At 42.7% G+C, this 19,385-nt stretch overlaps 1 protein-coding gene across 2 annotated transcripts in view; it reads right to left on the bottom strand.

Moving 5' to 3' along the window:
* Window positions 1-15,410, bottom strand: part of MAP3K21 (mitogen-activated protein kinase kinase kinase 21) — a 42,166-nt gene extending 26,756 nt beyond the window's left edge. For both annotated transcript variants that reach the window (XM_057407051.1, XM_057407052.1), the window contains exon 1: window positions 14,645-15,410. In XM_057407051.1, the coding sequence (XP_057263034.1) occupies window positions 14,645-15,383 (739 nt within the window). In that variant the 5' untranslated portion in view covers window positions 15,384-15,410. The remainder of the gene's footprint in view (window positions 1-14,644) is intronic.
* Window positions 15,411-19,385: the final 3,975 nt, after the last annotated feature.

Raw genomic sequence — 19,385 nt, 5'->3', positions numbered from 1 at the left:
CAAAGTATTTAAAAGTACAAAGCCTATTTGAAATTAAATTCATACCTACCAAAAAACCCAAGATTAGAAATGCAGAACAGTAAGAAAATCCTATGACCACCTCCTTTATCTTGACATTAGCAAAACCAAAGACTATCAGAGTTTCTGAATTACTAAAAATCTAAGAGAAGGAGACTAAGTTGGAAGTGCAGACTACTTTGCATCAAATTAATGTAAAACTTCACCTTGGACTATTATCCAAATATTGCACATACTACAGCCAGAAACAAATATTTGACTAAATATTTTAAGGCCACATATGATTCCTATTGATAACACCATTTTCAACTCAATTCTGAGTTTAGCACACCTCCCCCTTTGTGACTCTACCTTTCTGCAGTAAGATCAAGGGGAGAGTAAATTTATCAGCACCACAGAAGCAGAAGTTAGGGTTCCATGTATCAAGCACTGCTTGAATATAGGACACAGCGCATGCCCAGAGCCATGTTCAGCTGGGGAATGAAGAGATGTTATTGCATGTTATTTTCCAATAACTCCATGAAATATAAATCAACAAGTTGAAGACAAAAACAACAAATCCTGAAGTCAGAAAAAAATGAAAACATACAAATGCCATGCAGTAAAGTGGTACTGGAATCAGCAGATATGACACTATGCATATTCAAAAAATTCAAGACGCTTTTGACAGTGTCTAAAAGTATCCATAACAAAGATACTGCTCTTTAACAATACAGATAACAGAAGGAAAACCAGCAGATACACGTTGTTGCGCAAGTAGCTTATGCAATTTAAAAAAGAAAATCTTTTAGTAGAAACAGGGAAGTATCAGTAGAATTGTACAGAGCAGAAGACCTCGTATGAATACTGGATGACTGGAGCTGCACGTGTTCAACAACAGGAAATTAAACTGAAGCAGATGCAGAAAACAGAATAGTTAGGATCCTGTAATGTCTTTTATTTACATAAAATCAGAAGAGCTTGTCCTTTTTGCTAGGCTAAACAAAGCCTGTGAGAAGTTATGAGAAGTTAGCCATATCTAGAAACAGGATGAAGGCTTACACTACCAGTGCTCTTACTGCCAAAATAACTCTCCCAGGTACCCCACCTGATCCATCTTAGAGACATGCTCATGTCCCTAAGTGTGGGGTGCTACCAGGGTGGGGAGTTACAGCTGGCTTCTTTTTCTACTAACCTTATGGCATACTGCAAGTATTTTATGGTGTAATAGTATGCAAATAAGATGTTCTGCACACTTAAAAAAAATAGCGTATTATACAGTTGCCCAAGACTGCAGTGGAATTGGACCTGCTGAGCCAGTTGGTACTTCCCAAGTCCATGTTCCTCTTATTTAAACAGAGCCAGCAATATCTCTCTGCCTAAATTCTACTGATCCCATGCAAGCCGTTATCAGTCAGGAAAGGCACAGAATTTAGACTTAAAAATGAGGAACAAGTCTTAGTAAAATCCCACCCAAACGCTTACAGTCCCCCAGCCTATTCTGTTGCCATTCCTTTCCCATCACTCCATCGCCAAACTCCCCCCCTTTGGCAGTAACATGCTTTAAGCTACAGGGAGCAAAGGGTAAGAGACAAACTGCAGCAGTTCAGGCCAGAGATACGTGAAGTGGCAGCCAGGATCTGGCCAGATTTGGAAAAGAGGTGCCTTCTCTGCTCTATTTTCTTACAAGCTTTAATCGAAATTTTATTGGGGAAATTAAAACTGAAGTGAAAGCCTGCATACAGACAGATAGGCTGTAACCGGTCAAGAAATAATAAAAAAAAGAATACATCTCAACAAATCAGATTCCTGGGGTATATACCTGCTTTTCCAAATTCAGATAGGACAAGAACTACACCCCCAGTGCTACCTTCAGAACTAAGCTGAAAGTCTAGAGAGGAACTGAAAGTATTCAATTGCAAGCATTTTGTTTAAAGCATAATTTTAATTTAAAGGCCCACATTCTTGCCTCAGCTTCTCTCTTTAATACTTAAAATTCACGTATCTTAAGAAACAGTATTTACAGCAAGCCTGAGGGACCTTTTAGTTGGCAGCACACCCAGGAAACCTCCTCCTAGCACTCTTTCAACACAGGTTATTTCCTACAGTCTTAATTTTCTTTGTTATTGAATACATATAGATTATATTTCTCCAACCTTACCTCTTAGAGTCCCCATTTAATACAACATTTCATTTGAAAAATCTCTTGAAATCCAGACTTTATGCAGTTAAAATCAGTTTCATTTATTTTTCATAGTGCACTTTCAGGTGACCAGTTTCTGTTACAAGCCATTTAAACAAATTGAGTAAACAACGTATTCTAGGATAAGCGAAGTCAAAGTATTGAACACCTTTTGAACAGTTCAGATGTACTGAATTTAAACTACCTTTTAATGCTGAAACTTAAAACAAAAAAAAAACATCCTGAAATACTCAAGGCCTTTCTATCCTTCCTATCATCTTTACACTACCTTTATGCCTTCTACTACACCCTCTTTATATTCTCTACTTTGTTACTCATAAAAATAAAACGTTAAGCAATTTTATGTTAACCTTATTTTCCCAAGTCAGTTATTTGCCACTAACTGCTTCTTGCTACCTGATCTACAGTTTGCTAAATAGCTATCATGGGTTTTGCAAATATAAGCTATTTAACAGTATAGCTACTTAAATTACAATGATTATAGGTAAGACTGCCTACGTGCCCACTACATTCACCACCACTGATAAAGCTATTCTTAAAGAATACCAGAAAGAAAGATGTTATACTATATACCTGTACTTGCAAATAAAAATTTTCCAGACAATGCTGCTACTGTCCTGTGTGTCATGTGTCCCATCCCATCCCATCCCTCCCCCCCATCACACACACAGTATGTTCCCTTTCCAATTGTTTGCAAGTGAATCTGGTTCCTGTTAATTCACTAAATCAACACACAACAAAACCAGCAGGGCAAACTTGTATCTTTACGTGGGAACTAACAGGCAGAAAATACCCTTACTAAGTGTTGCATATTCAGTTAAGGACACACAATACCTTGTCAATATCAAGAGACTCGCCTCCATTATTCTGAGTTGTTTGATTCTGACCGTAATTAGAAACTAAAATTTCAGCACTGCTTATAGAAGCCATGCCCAGCTTTTAAACCACAAATTAACTAACCCAGTGAAAACATTAACTGATCAGAACATCTTTAACACGTACAAAATAAGATACATTTGCCTCTACAACACATGCTTTTGAAATACCTTTCTTTTCTCCTATGGGTTATCAGGATAACAGATGCCATCTCTGTAACCAGTTACCTGTCTGATGGTGATTATCTTCCTAGATTAAGCTTAGAGCTCATCATCAGCAAGGGAATTTCATCCTTTAAACACTGATTATGTATGTAGGAGGCCTTTCTCTTACTTCAGGGATACTCCTCTGTCATCTACACCCCTTTACAGCAGGCATATAACCATTTCACAATTTTTATATTAAATCGAAAGCAACAGTTTGTTCTTATATGTATCTGTCTAACATCATCTAGCTTAAAAAAAAAATAACTAAATCCTACCTCACATAGGCCAACATATATTAAAAAAAAAAAAAGCCTGAACAAAGTGTTCCCAATTGGAAAGCCAAAACAAGACAAGACGGGACACAAAACGTCCTTGACGGCGTGAACTGACAAATACACACCAACAACAATGAAAAACACATCCCACAGTGGGATATGTGGCACAAGAAAACCACCAAAGCATGAACATGGCAGGGAGTCACCTGACTGTCTGGAGGAAATAGAGGGAAAAGGAGAGAAAGAGGGATGAGAGATTTCAACAGCTTCAACACACCTTGCATCACCATTTTTTGCTTTCCCTTCAGTTCTTTAATAACCATTATTAATGCAACTTTGAGCAAATGGAAACTTGAGAGAAAGCAGCAGTTTTAACAAGTTACTGGCACAGGCTGCAGATGCTACAAGTTACTTTACTGCCTGCCATTTGTGCATCACTTACTGTTCGTATAGTTCTGTAATGCAAAACAGAAGTTTCTATTGTGCAGTAAGAGGAAGTACCAGAGGTAACAAGCGTTTGTAATTACATATTCAAATATTCATTTAAACAGTAAATCACCAGTAAATTCTGAAAAAGGCAGGATTTGGATAATTGCATCAGCAAAAAATCAAAAGCAGACTGTACACTAAACATTCTCAAGTACTCTGCTTAATAAATTATTTAGTTCTCCTATTTAAATATTACACTTAAGAAAAGTTACTTCATTACAGCAATTCCTCCATAATTTTACAATTACATGGAAATCAGTCAACACTGAAACTTCACTTTAAAACTGAAACCACTCAGTTATGCAGCACCTACCAGGAAACTTCCCTACTTACTTGACACAGCAACTACTTTCTATAAGCTCTTTCTTCTTTGCTTGCTATTATTTTTTACAAAGCAATAAAACAGCGACCAAAATCTAGGTAGATTAGAAAGAAATCCTAAGAACAACTAGCAATAATAGGTGGTGAATCAGTCATTCCTAAAATATTCTTCTAGTTTCAAACTCTACAGAACAAAGTGGCTGTGTACCTATTCTTTAAAGAACAGCACCTTTGTTATGAAATAGTGATTTAGTTATTTTAAAGAACTCCTTCCTGTTCCTAAAGAAACAAAATGTAAAGCAAAGTAAAGCTTTTTTATTCAAACTGCAAAAGGAGCCTTAGCCAACATATAATGTATCAGGTACAGTTTCCTCCAACAGAAGCTTTCAGAACACATATTAATCTCTTCCCTAACCCAAAATTCAAGACCTAGATATTCCTTTCAAAACAAAGTAAATCAATATATGCCATACAACACACAGAAATCAACAGGGCAATGCAGCTGAGGTTCATGATCTCAAAAATAGCATCCAGGGGCAAGAGGTGACAGAGGTTACCTTCCTTCAGAACTAACGAGTTATCATTCTATCATTAGTCAAATCACTTTTTCAAGACCTAATTAAAACAACAGCAACAACAACAACAAAACCACACCAGAAAACCCCACCCCAAGAATACTTTATAGTATCTTTGGGGGGGGGGGGGGGGGGGGGGGGGGGTTAAGTAAATAGAACAAGACTTTATGCAATTTAATATTTCAAGCTAATCAGGAGCATACATGGCTTCTGAATACACGGAAGTATTTACATAGTTGGCATACTTTTCCTGATTGTAACATACTACACTCAGCAATTACGTACTTCCTTGTTGCTTTATTTTTTGTGATCTGTATCAAGGTGCATTTGATGCACTGAAATTAGAATATTTATCACAAAAAAAAGCCACTTCAAAATTAAAGTTTAGAAAAATTTATACTAAATACATACACAAAAACATTAAAAACACTTAAAACCACATTCTACCTTTAAAGGTGAAGTTTACTACCCAAACTGAAGCGTAAGGGTATAGGCTGATGTCACAATCAAGACCACAAGAGCTTGCTGTCACTAAAATACTTATCTTCATCTCCTCTCCAGTTATAACCCCTCATCCTGACAGCTTCCCCTCCCCACTCACAGTCTAGCAACTGGCTAGTCTTGAGAGACTCAACTAGCCAGACAGCTCAGCAAAAACTAAAGCCTACAAATAAACAGCTTAGAGTAGTTTTCTGCTGGATCCCTCAGCTGATTTAACTCTGAGCTACTGACCATGCAAGCAGAGATTCTGCTGACACATGGAAGAGGGGAAAACTTATGCCTGGAGATGGGTGGGGAAGCCTCCTTGCACAGGCAGCTGCTCAATGAAGCCACACATCAGCTGCTGTACTGAGAAGACAAGCAGTATTTCAGAATTAATAGAGCTAACCTTTTACATCTAGCTTTAGTCAGAGATGTACAGATAGAATCCAGCTTTGCTACTTTTTTCATTGTAAAGTCATCTCTGAAAAAAATTACCACTGAAAAGAACAAGTTGAATAAACTGAGGACAAAAAAAATCTCAAACCCTTCAAATACGCCCTCTGCTATAAAACCAAACACTGATTGTGGATGCTTAGTCAAGTTTAGTCACCGAGTTTCCTTCAAACCCATCAGTTGACATGAAACTCCTTTAAAATCATTTATATAAGGAATTTTAATAGATTACACTCCATAAAGAATTCTGACTTAGGCTCCAAGTTTCTTTTATACAGAGTGTTTGAAAGAATCTTACTGATTTCAAACAATTTTTGCCAAACAACCTGTTTCAAAACAAAGGAGGGAAAACAAAATAACAAATTAAAAAAACACCCTGCAAACAAAAAAATTTTGAGACAACTTTAAAAAAAAAAACAACCACAAAAAAAACCAAAACTTAGGAGGGAGAAAAAAATCAAAACGTATTCTGTGGGGTAGAAGGATTCCTGCATTCCATCCTTGCAGTTTCTTCAGTAGCTGAGGAACAGCCCCTCGGGACTGTGTGTTTCCAAGAATTCTAATCTTCTTTAACAGCAAAGGCAAACCACTTATTTTGAAATGAAAACTCTGCAAACTTGGCAGTGCTCTCTTTCTCTTGGGAGGAGAAAATGGAAGGGAAAACCTGCTCTTTTGACTCAGTAATTACTGTAACAGTACAGAGTTAAAAAGTACAATTCCCCCCCCCCTTTTTTTTTTTTTTTGCACAAGGAAATAAATGTAGTCAGTTTCAGGACGAATACTGGCATCTAAGCCTAACAAAAAAAAAAATAAAATCACAAAATTGCACAACCATTTAATACTAAAATATACCCAGTTCCAAGGGTTAATTTGTCCCATAAGGAACCACAGAAATTAAGCAGTTACTCCCTGCATTTTTGGGAGGGCTAACTTATCAGGTCCAAGTTAATAGCACACCTGCCAAAACAGATTTTAGTCACTGTGAAGAGAACAAAGCATGATTATGTAGCCAACACTAGCATGCCTAGGACTGATTCAACTGGAGTTATGACCCCCCACAAAAAAAAAAGGTTAAACTTGGCAGGAAGCTCTAAGAAGGAAGAATACTTCTGCGGTGACATTATACAAATACGTAACTTTTCCACCTTATCGTATACATCCCGTAACTTTAAGATGCAGTAAGTGGGTCAAAATTTAAGCATTCACTTACTTTTAGTTCCTTATCTGAGGTAAGCTCTCAGTAATGTGGTCAAATAAGGTAAAAATAGTGACATTAGTTTTAAACTGTCAGCTCGTAAATGTACATTTCTGACACCAGTTGTTATTTTGGTACTGCTATTATAGACAACCAAGTCATTGGTATTTGATACATTTAATATATTTGCATCTACATATAGATCATCTCTGCTGAATTAAATAAACAAAGAAAACAAACCAAAGTAACACTCCCCAAACTCAAAATAAGAAAAAAAAATCACTGCACTTTTTAGAAGCATTATTGCTGAAGGTCACTGAGCTGAACTTCAATTTTAAGAAACCATCAGAAATAAAATTCAAGGACAAAAATCACCCATGCTGCAAATACTTCTTGCAAATGTTCATTGTTCAAGGCCATCATGTTTCAGAACTTGAAACACTGAAGCATGTTTAGAAGAAAGTTTGTACTTAGTGATAAGAAAACTTACGGATTGCAAACAAAAAGCCATTCTCTTCTAAGGTCAAAGAAACCACAAACCAGCATTCAACATCCAAATACGGTACAATGATGTGTCACCTCTTTATTCTTTTGGGGTTGCAGAACTTTTTAATGAAACTTTTAATATTTGGTGAGAAGGTCCAAAGGCATGCATTGTGTTTGCAGCCTCATTTTGGGGGGCAGGGCACGTGAGTGGGAGGAGGGGAAGGGAAGAGAGAAATCTGTAACTGGAAACTCAGATATATCTCATTTTTTTCTAATGCTAGGCTAATACTACCAATGCCCAACTTCCCACCGTACTTTGCATTCTGATTTGGGGTTTTTTGGTGGGTTTTTGTTTTTGTTTGGTTTTTGGTTTTAGGTACAATACCTCATTGCACAAGCATTATAGTCAGCAGTTAAATGCATTTCTCACTGTTCCGGGGAATGAACAAAATTATAGAATTATTTTAACAGGTAATGGGAGGTGCTTAGCTGCCTGTTTTTCTATTAAATTCTATGGAAACAGGTTGCTTGCACAGCACAATTTTCAGAGGCTGGTAGGTATGTGACCATACCCTTAGGGTAACAGCTTTTTAAAAAGAAAACAAACAAACCAAACCCAAAGTAATGCTTGAAGTCTTCACTAATATACAAATATTACAAACACTCTTATGTGAAGCCCTACAGTTCTTATAACCCTACCCCAAAACAGAACTCTCTTTCAGAAAAGATGGTCAGCAAGTGTGACACACAGACTAGACCCCCCATTGCTGGGCATGAAGAGGTCAACAGAAACATTGGTACAAATAAACCTCTTGCAGAAACCTGCTAAGAAAGAATCCAGTGCAGAGCAGGAAAAAAGGAAAAATCCAAATCTTCCAACTGCTGTAAAACAGATCACTTGGTGTCTTACAAAGAGAGCAAACAAAGACAGGGAGAGGAGAAAGACATGAAGAACAAACAAGTAAGATACGGAAAATTATCTAAGTAATATTATTCTTGAATTAATAATCCTACCTGTTAAAGATGTACAGAGTCTCGACACCAAATAAGCAGTAGTATATTTAGAAGGTAGGAGGCTGATGTGAAATAAATGGCTACTGCAGTTAAGTCCTCATATACAAATAAAATAACTGCTGGATGTTACTCCTCCCCTGGAAGCTTATAGACTATACAAACAAATACTGTGCTACAGAGCAGTAGTTCACAAAATTTCATTTAACAGATACTATATTAAAATCACTAAGTTCCTGAATATTAATTTTCAATGCTGGAACACATCATTCAAATGAAAATTAGCTGCTATGATATTGCAGCACTAGTTATTTCTGCTGCAGATTGAGACAACCACAGCAATCAGTTATTCAAAACTGTTCTTTCTTGAATTCCAGCATCTTTCTGAACACAAAGTATACAACATATTTATGTGCTGCAAGTAAAAATACCAAGGAAATATAATACAACATAAAACGTCTCCTTTGATGAACTGGAAAAAGATACATTATAGCTCAAGGCTGCTAAGCATTTGCTGCTCCCACAGAATCCAACCTGCCTTCAGGGTCTCTAAAAAAAATAAAATCAAATCCCTATCTACATAGTCTGAGCACGCATCAAATAATGAAACAAATTACTGGACGCTATGTTTTGTGAAACAAAGTAGAACATTTTCATGTGACATAATTATATTCAAAAGAGAAACTTACTAGAATTCAATGGCATGCTAACTTTTAATAGTCCATTACCTTCAAAAGAGATGCTGGTTCCCAATTGACAAAAATCTGTAATCCTACCACAGTTTGCATAAGAGTGGTTTGATGTGGGTTTTTTTTGTGGTTTTGTTTTGGGTGTTTTGTTGTTTTTCTGTGTGGGGGTTTTGTGTGTTTTTTTTTAAGAATACTAAGTGGACAAGGTTATTAAAACTACAGCTCCTTCCTGCTATACATCTCCACATTCTTCAGGATGTATAACCAGTTTTTATGTTGTAATGCTGCAGCATTATCTTTACAGCAAAGCACAAGGCAGGGCTACTGCCATTCATAGAGAAGGGATAGGAAGCTGGTGTACCTGGGACAATTTTTATCTTTATGCAATTTAAGTCATTAAGAATAGTGCAAGCATTAAAGTACCATGACTTCCTACATGAACACACCATGGAAAACTACAGCATAATAATTTTAAACTGCTAAGTAACTTCTGGTCCCACTATTTTATCTGACTGACATTTCTCAAAGTGATACCATGTTCTCAGAGATAAGGTTGCTATGGGTTTTAGGAAAGTCAGTTGCCTTACCAAAGAGGAACTCCACTTTGTTCTGCCAGAAAAAAAAAAGTCCATTGCTCTCCAGAGCTCAGAGAGGCCAGCCAGTAGGAGCTTAGCAGCTAGACAGGAAAGTTTCAAACCAATTAAACCGCATGCAGCCTGCCATAGGAGGTGCAGGAGTCACCCAGTACTGGAGGTGGGCACCCTGGGAGAACCAGGCTTAGTGGAGAGGGGACACTGGGGATGTGGAAGGGAACAGCAGGGCAGAAGTTCCGCAACTGAAAGCGCCATGAGGAGAGGGAGATGCCAAATACATACCCCTAGTTTTCCAAGTTTCACTGCCATTAGAGTGCATCTTGGAACTTTATTTCCAAATAAAGTTAGGCTGAAGCTCAAGTCTGCTGAAAAGCCATTTCTCCCTCAGAACTACCAAAGACAACTGTAATAGAATTTAATTTTTAATTGTCTTGGTAACCATACAATAGAAGATTCTGAATTTCAAACATTTCATAACATGCAAGTAATCTTTAGAGCTCTACTTGTCATGTGAGTAAGCCTTCCCTCTTCAAAACAGAGTCAAAAGAGAAATTATGCACCCAGGCAGTAAAATAAGTTCAGAAGATGACAGGTTTAACCCTAGTTTCTTTTTCCTTCTCTCCCTGAACAGATAGCTTAAAGTTGCTAGGTGGAGAAGTCAGAGAGAAAGCAGTTTTAATGAACGCTTGAAAACATCTCCAACGTATTTTAAAGGTATTTAGTAGAGTAACATGAGCAATTCTACTACAAATAACCTGTAAAAGCGAAGAACCAGAGATAATTTGTTCTCTCTTTTCTCAAACTCCAAGACAGCTTCCATCATCAAAAGCAACTGATTCAACAATTCTGCCAAACCACATCACACTTCCTTTTGAGGTAAACCCAATGATTTCTATTTTCTGACTGCTTTTCATGAGACTAGTTTGAAGAATGTAATGTTAAAGTGGACTGTCCAATTTCAGTTTCACTGTTCTCTTATATGTTTGATTCCCTCAGATTTCAAGTATTGCACTCATTAGCATTGTCGCGTCCATGGTCTTATTCAACAATCCTTAAAACTCAAGCTGTCCTTGACAATTTCAAAAAAAGTATAAACTCAGCACGCTTCAGACAGCTGAGGGCTGCAAAGAATACTGGGATGGCAGAGTAGCTGGTGCAAGCTACAGCAAACTGAACCCTATTCCTATATCCATCTATGACAAATGAGCACAGAGTACTTTATCAGCACCATTTTAGTACACATAATCTGCACAGAATCAACTCTGTGCTTGACTTCATATTCATGGATGGGTCTATGCCATAAGCAAGATAGTCTGAATTTCTTGTAAGGCTTTCTACAAGTACACAAAGCTGGTGCACTCAAGATAAAGTGTCTTTTTGTTTTGTTTTTTTAAGGCAGAAGACCCGCACAGTCTGAAATCAATCCCAGAATCACAAACTGCTTTGCTAGACTTCAGAAAGTAAAACGCCTGCATACTCTATCTGAAAATATTATCAGCTTTCTTCAGAACATTAAAGAAGAATCAGGAGACACTGCACCAAGCCCTTAAACAACCACAGGTCTTGTAACTAATGGCATATCCTTGCCCAGAAGAAAGCAATTTGATTCCCCCACAGAGGAAAAAAGTTGCCCTTTCAAGGAGTCAGCAAAACATGTGAAATGCCCTAAGAAGACAGATGTAACTATTAGTGTCCAGTCTTATAAATTCCTGTCTCTATTTTCAGTAAAATTTAACCTTTTTATAATCAGCTTTCATACTTAATCAAGGCTAGGTCTGTACCCAGGAGACAGAGTACAGAACATTCAGGTATTTTTACAATTTATAAAACATCTGCTTTTCAGTCACAGTATCATTTAAAAATTCACTGATTATCCATGGTGGTTTGAAAAACTTCAGAATCTTTCAAATTTTTTTTTCTTCACATTTTAGATTACCTTCTTAATCTATAAAGCGTATCTAAGAACATAAGAACTACTTCTGAGGAAGTTATTCTCAAAATAGATGATTGTTTTTTAAGAGAAACTTCTCACCATGTCTCCTGCACAAACAGTCCTCAGTTTGAAAATCAAGATTAGAGACATGGTTACTATGTTTTAGTATATCTAAAGCTAGAAGTGGTTTTTGTACCTTTGTTTTGTCTATTTCTGAATAATATTTAAGTATAATTTTACACAGACTCCAGAACTGAAGGAACTGCTACCCACAAAACACGAGTTACCCTTTACTTCTTTGTTCAGCCTAACATACAAGTTTGTTATTTTTTCTTCCCAACACAGAAAACATATGAATATCTATTTCTCTTTTCTTGCCTTGGCAGAAAAAACAACTTTCTCCCACCTCCCAAAAGGAAACTTGGGCATACAAACCTAGATGGTCACCGTTGTTAAAAACCCTCTGCTCTCAAGGTTGTTCTGTTTGTGTCACTGTCTCTCCAGTCATGTCAATTTAGCATCAGTGAAAGTATGCTAAATATGCTGCCCTATAGATCCCAACTCCATGAAATTGCTTAGAGAGAAATAACACACTTGCCTTTGAAATGCTTGCTTTGCCTATTGCCTGCCAATTGCAAGCCCAGACGTATATCCTTTCTGGATCAAATACACTGGTGGAAGGGGCTCCTTGGCTGGAAAAACTAGTTCTTTTTTATTTTCTAGGGAAATAGTCTGGGGAGCATTCTTTACTCTGCCATGTTAAGGGCAGTCATTTTTCTAATTTGTTGTCTAAAGAAAAAAAAAATCCTTCTAAGTACCTAAGCTAGTACAAAACTGATACATCTGCATACTACTTAGAGGTGCCTAATGGAGAGGGCAGAGCCACCACCATCAGCGGTTCATGGAAAGCAGCGCTGAGCAGTTGAGGAAGGGGTGCTGCTGGATCCCCGTCTTGCAACTGTAGCCACTGCTGAACTGTTAAAATCCACACTAAGCAAGCCAATCAGTCAGCTCTAGCAGCTTTCCACTCCCACTGTGCAAGACTACACAGTGGAAAAGACTACAGTAAAAGAATAAAATGAAATCTTTGATGAATTGATGAGTTAACAGAACAGGTGATACTGTCACAATTTGCAGAAATTTTAAACTCATGTTATTGAACTTAATTACCATAGTATGTTATACCACTAGCGCACCATTGTCTTCCAATGCTACCATCTAGTTGTATGATCGACAGGATTCCATTCAATACTGTCTTCAAACTTCACCAAGGTTGAGACACATGGGTGAGAAAACTAAGTAGCTAAAGTTAACTGCATGTGCAACAGGAGATAGCAATGAAACCAGTGAAGAGGCCCATATGCTGAGGTTATAATCAGAAGATTTTTTTTAAATGCTCTGCCATTACCCACATACACAGATAATAACGGTAATCAGCTGACAGCAGTAACCAACTCAGCTCTAGGCGCTACGCTAAACAGCAGAGTTATGAATTGATTTCAGATATGAACTTTGCCATTGTCACCTTAGAAGGCCAGCATGCAGCAACCCACTTTATCTGAGGAAAGCCACTAAATACTCAAGGTACAACACTTCACCAAACACGGCAGCAAACTAGGAGGGTACAAGCTGCCTACAGACAACTTCCTAGAACTTAAGGTGCTGGCCATCACCCTAACGGTAGGTTCAAGAGTTCATCATCTTGTGCTAAAAACAGAACCACAAATGTTGCTGTGCTAGGTCCTTTCTTTATTAAGCAAATAGTGAAAGTATCCTTAGCAACAGTCCCATGACTGAGCCTTGTCTTAACAGTCCATGCATGATGACCTTCAAGACACACTTGCAAAGGCCTTTAAAATAAAGTGCTTTAAACTTGAAGCTTTTTTTTTTTATTTCTACTAGACCACTTAAGGACTCCTAACTATAAAAAAAGAGTAACATACCGCTGTGTATTTGGCAACTCGGAATAAAAAGGAAAGAGAGTTGAGATGGCCTCAACCATTTATAGAAATACATAGATTTCCACTTTCAGGTCACCAATTCAAAACACACCTATAGTGGCAAGTTATAAACACCTCTATTCTGGTAAGCCAGCCTTCCAGCATCACAGCTGCCAAAATCTTAGAAGGTCTTGCATCTACATATGGACCAAGGATTCATCAAAGCATGAACTGAGCAACTCCCTCACTCTTTCAGGTGCTTTTGTCCATGCCAACGGCTGAAAGCAAATCTGGCAACTGCACAAGAGTTTCTACTGTTCTTAAACTATTGTCTTTTCTGCCACGATGCTCATTAAGCGGGTAAATTTTACATGCATGGTAAATGCATGCAATCTAAAACAGAAATACATACGATTGGCAGCGAAACAAAAGCAATACCCTTATTAAAACTTTCCCTTTCAAGGTACTTTTGAAAGCTAGGACTACACAACCCATCAGAGCAGAATAAGTCTTGTGGCGTTGCAATCGTGGCGGCACACAGGATTTTATCCCACATCGCTTTATGGGAGCTCCCGTCGAGAGAACAAGACTTTTGAGTGCGCTGCAAGTAAACCCTCTTCTCCCTACCTTCTACAACAACTCCGGAACAAGCTCACAGCCACGGCAACCAAACTGCCGCCTGCCCCAGCAAGTTGCAACACCCATCTCCCAGTGAAACAAGGCTCCCGGACCGTGCCCGTCCAGGCCTGGGAACTCGCTTCCCGTGCGGGCCAGTCACGCCAGGCCCCCTCCGGACCCAACCGGTCTCTCGCCGGGCAGAGGGACGAGGACTGCCTCGCTATCGCCTCTGTCGCCCGCAGCAGCCCGAAGGCCGCTCCTCCCTCCCACGCCGCTACCCCGCTCCCCGGTCGGGACTCACTGTTGCTGGACTTGAGGTCCCGGTGCAGGATGGGGACGACGGCCTGGTCGTGCAGGTAAAGCATGCCGCGGGCAATTTGCACTGCCCAGTTCACCAAGATGTGCGGGGGTATGCGGAGGCCACCGCGGGCAGCCCCGGGAGCAGCGGCTGCGGCCAGGGCCCTGTTGAGAGAGCCACCGCGGGCGAACTCCATAACAAGGCAGAGGTTGGGCTCCCGCAGGCACACCCCATGCAGGGCGATGATGTTGGGGTGCCTCAGCATGGAGAACAGCTTGGCCTCCTGCCGCACGCTCTCCGCTGTGGCCGTGATGTCCTCGTCGGGGTCCTGCCGCGCTGCCTTCACGGCCACCTCGCGGCCGCGCCAGGTGGCCCGGTACACCTTCCCGAAGCCCCCCACCCCGATGATCTCCTGCAGCTCCAGGTGCTGGAAGTCGATCTCCGTCAGGCTTCCCGGGGGGTTCCTCTGCCCGCCGCCGCTGCCCGCCGCAGCCGCCCCACCGCACGGCTGCCGGGTCACGTAGTTGGCGGGGAAGATGCCGAGACGGTGGCGGATCTTCCCCGCCCACCAGCCGTCGTCGCCGGACACAGCCGCGTCCTGCGACAGCACCTCCACCACGTCCCCCCGCCGCAGGCTCAGCTCGTCCTCGCCGCTCGCCTCATAGTCGTACAGCGCTGTCCACAGCGGGCACGGACCGCCACCGCCGGCGGTGGCCGCCGCCCCAGCGCCCGGCACAGCCATGGCAGCAACCTCAGCCCCGGCGGCCGCCGACGCGGGGGCGCGCGCCCAGCCGCATCCTCACCTGCCGCCGCCGCCGCCGCCGAGCGGGAGCCGCGGGAGGGGAAGGGGCGGGACTCACACAGCCTGATCGCGGCGGCTGCTGCCACCGCCGCCGGTCCCGGGCAGGTAGAGCGCAAGCGCGAGCGGGGAAAGGCGGGGAGGGGAGTGGCGGTGCCCCTCGCCCTCCCTCCCGCCCCCGCACTCTGCCCCGCCCCGGGGATTGGCCGCCGGCCGTCACGTGGGCCGCGGAACTGAGGGCGCGGGCGTGTAGGCAGGTGGGTGCCCGCGCCCGCCCCTCCCACGCGCGCAGACTGGCAGGCTCCGGCCGCCGCGGCAGGGGCGGGGCGCCGGCGGTCGCGAGGCTTAGGCGGTCGGTGCCGTCCAGCCCGGCGGACGGGCGGGGACGGGACGGGACGGGAGGGAATAGTCGGCATGGACGGGCAGACCCCGCCGGGAGCAGCGCTGACCCCGCTCCAAGCGGGGGATGGTGCCGTGGGGACTGTGGTCTCCGGGAGGGCCGCGGCTCTCTGTGCAGGCCGCCCTCAGGCGCCGGGCCCAGCCTGCTTTGTCCCGCGGGAGCAGCAGAGCAGGTCAAGGGTTGGACCTCGCCTTCAGCGGCAGCTTCCCCTCTCCTTCCCTGTGCGGTCCTGAGGCTTTACCAGAAAAAAAAAACAACAGTAGTTTCTGAAGAAAACACACTTCCTCAGTCCGTGTTTCCTCTTCCCACCCACCTTCACTGCTCATGGACTCTCCCCCATGCCTGGTTCCCCATCCACACACAGACTAAAAGGATCCAACACAGTTAAGAGGTTGTCTGGAAATAGAAAGTGCTGTGTATATGCTATTTCTGGATAAAGATTTTCCTGGTTTTAGGTGGAAAAAATGCATCATTTCCTAAACTACAGTAGTCGTTTCGTTGGAGGTTAGAGGGCAGTGGGTGGGCTGGGATGTACCCTCCTCTTGTCAGCGCTGTAGGAAGCATGGCTCGAAGCGGAAAAGGATGGGTTTTCATCTTCAGAGCTGATCACTTTGTGCGGCAGCACCTGCGGTTCTGGACATGGCTGCTGCCAGCGGAAGCCCATGGGTGGGTAGGAAAAGCATGGGGAAGGTGTCAAACCACACTGCCAGGCAAAGTAAACCAGCGTGGTGAATGGTGAGTTCTTGTACGAAAACCCACATCCAGAGCACTGTGCATCCCTATGTAAATACAAAACTGGCAGCTGTGTATCACAGGACTAAGGTTGCAAAATAAAGACAGTAACTTAAAAAAATAAAATTACAGTATCAGAAATCATAAATTCTTGTTTATCCCACAGTCTAAACCATGTTTATAGTTATACATGCAGAAAAATTACACAGAAAATGACTTACTGAACCATGCTACCAAAACGAAAGAATACAGAACCAGCATGTCTATCCAGTCTTTTCCCATTTTCTTTAATATAAGAGATTGCCTTGCAGCTATTCAGAGAGGTAATTACAAGCCTTTTCCTTATCTGCATATTTGCCTTATTATAAAAGCCATACAGTGTGTTGTAATACAAGCGAGCTACCACACAAATTCCACCTGGAACTTGATCTGTTATCTAGAAGAATCTGCAGGAACTAATTAAGTATGGAATGTTTTAGGTCAGACAAGGTATTGGTTGCAGTACAGTGAACAGTTTAAATATTTCTTTAGGACTATTATTCCAAAATTCGCTCTCTGCAGTGCTATTGTTTACTAGCAATTGCTGCGCTCGGGTTCTTCTTGGTTCAGTGTTTCTTCAGCATCCAGCACGCTCGGATCTGGGTGTAATTGCTGCTCCTAGAGTTGTAATGATGGGAACCGCGTCACGGGCAACCCCAGGGAGCGCCGTCACTTTTCTGGTGGCACCACCTAGTGGAGTCACCGCTGGGAAGAGCAGCACACCGCCGGCGAAGCTTTCGGCTCGGCCCATCACTGGCACAGAGAGAGAGAAAACGGGCCGCATCTTTGGCACTCCTGCAACCGTATAGAGTGGACTGTGCATCTGCCCTGTGCCCAGCACATGTATCCGGGACTGGAACCACAGGAACCCTTCATTCCTGCAAGTACCTTTACACCAAAGTATTTTCTGTGTCAACGTTATCCAGAGATGAGGAAGAGCTGAAAGATTTGAGTGGTGGGCAGACAAGTCACCCTAATAAGATGCAATGTTCTATCAGCTCCAATGAAGCCTGTGTTACCTGGAGCTTCCAAATAATAACGTCTGTTGGAAGTGCCAAAATTCAGAAGAGAGCACGTTTTGAAAGAGCTTTCCATTTCTACCTTTATTTAGTCATCTTTCTTTTTTGGAGCTGTGCAGGTAAATTGTCTTATTTGCCAGTATGGAAAACAACTTCAGTAGTTTCTAAAAATTAACATTTTTAATCTCTGCACATAGAAGAATATTATTTTGCTCTTGCTATTGCACTTGACTCAGTGATTACATTTGCAACAACAAACTTTCTAATTTCCACTGGACAATGGGGAGGTTTGGATGAGGTGTGTTTACAGGAGCAGGTAGTGAGGCACTGATGGGACTGCACCTCCTTCATACACATTAAGAGAGATCGCTGCTTACCAAGGTTGCACTGAGCAGTGTTTGTCAGGCCCTGTGGCTGTAGGTCCGCAGAATTTGGAGGGTGCCTGCACCGCTGAAGGAAGCGGTGCTCTTTCTCCCCTCACCCAGCTGCTTGTCCATCCTGCTGTGTCATCCCTCCCATTAAGCCAACAGAAGCATACAGCATGACCACAATGCCTGCAATGGCAGGAAGTGAGCAGAGAAGCATTTAATTCGCTCACAGATATGGTTGTTTAATAGCATCTTTGGTCTCTTACTATTGTCTAAAAAATCCACACAAAGCATGCCGGAATGGCGTGTGGAGTCCATGGAACTAGCCATAGTCAGGAGCAACAAACGTAGCGTAGATCTGGTGATGTTCAAGCTTCTTGGCTGCCTCCGTTTTGTATATGCATCCTTTGCAAAACTGATGGCAATGAAAGTCTGTACATGTTGAAAGTCCCTGGAAGGGGTTGATGAGAGATGTATAATTGAAGTTTACAACTATTTTCTGAGGGTAGCAGGTGAGAGGGTGGGAGTGCTGTGTGGAATCAGCTCTGGCATTCATGGCCCATCCTTACACCTCATGCTTCAGGAGTGTCCCACAGGGATATGCCCTGTATCTTTATGCCACATCTTTCACTGCCTTTGGCCTATCCTGCTCAAAGCTTGTCCTTGGCCCTCTCTATCTTCTAGCTCCACTCCCCACTGCTTCACACCCTGATGTGTCCCTTCACTCTGTGAATTTGCTGCCAGCGGCCATGAAATCCCTTAGCACAAAGCAGACTGTTTTATCCTAAACACATTCCCGAAAGAAAACGAATGGCTTTTAGGGACTTTCCATGCCTCAGTGCCCAAAGTACAGCTCAAACCAACATAAAAAGATCGTCACCAGCGCCGGTCAGAGCTCAAGCTCAGAAGCCCGTGATGTACTAGGCTGAATTAAGAGCTAGCAATAAAAGCAAAGCGGCTGGGGCAGTGTGACCGCTCAGGAGCGCAGCCCAACCGTTGACGCTGTTGCTGCGCCTTTACCGCTCTTTTTTTTTGCACCTGTGAACCAGCCGGGCGGGACGCCGCGGTGACGGACGCCGCCGCGCCAGAACTGCCCCCCACCTCCGCAGCGTCTCGGCACTGCCTCTCTCCGCCCTGCGGCCTCCGTGCGTAGCTGCCCGCTACCGGCACCCGGGTGCGGTCCCCAGGCCCGGCAGTGGAGCAGCGCGCCTGCACCGCGGCGGGGTCGAGAGCGGCGTCGTGTCCGTGGGGAGGGCGGCCAGTGGCAGCGGTAGCGGCGGCGCTCGGGGTGGGGCGGGCCGGGCCGGGCGGGATGCTCGGCGTCGCAGGGCACCATGGGAGAATCCGCGGGCGCCCGGCATGGCGGCGGCGGAGGGCGGCTGAGGGG

This window comes from Pezoporus wallicus, unplaced genomic scaffold (genome assembly GCF_028554395.1).
Source record: "Pezoporus wallicus isolate ANWC-B61680 ecotype Strahan unplaced genomic scaffold, APGP_CSIRO_Pwel_v1 scaffold_6362, whole genome shotgun sequence".
Classification (NCBI taxonomy): domain Eukaryota; kingdom Metazoa; phylum Chordata; class Aves; order Psittaciformes; family Psittacidae; genus Pezoporus; species Pezoporus wallicus.
Note: the sequence above shows the minus strand (reverse complement) of the source record. Positions and strands in the feature narration are given on the sequence as shown.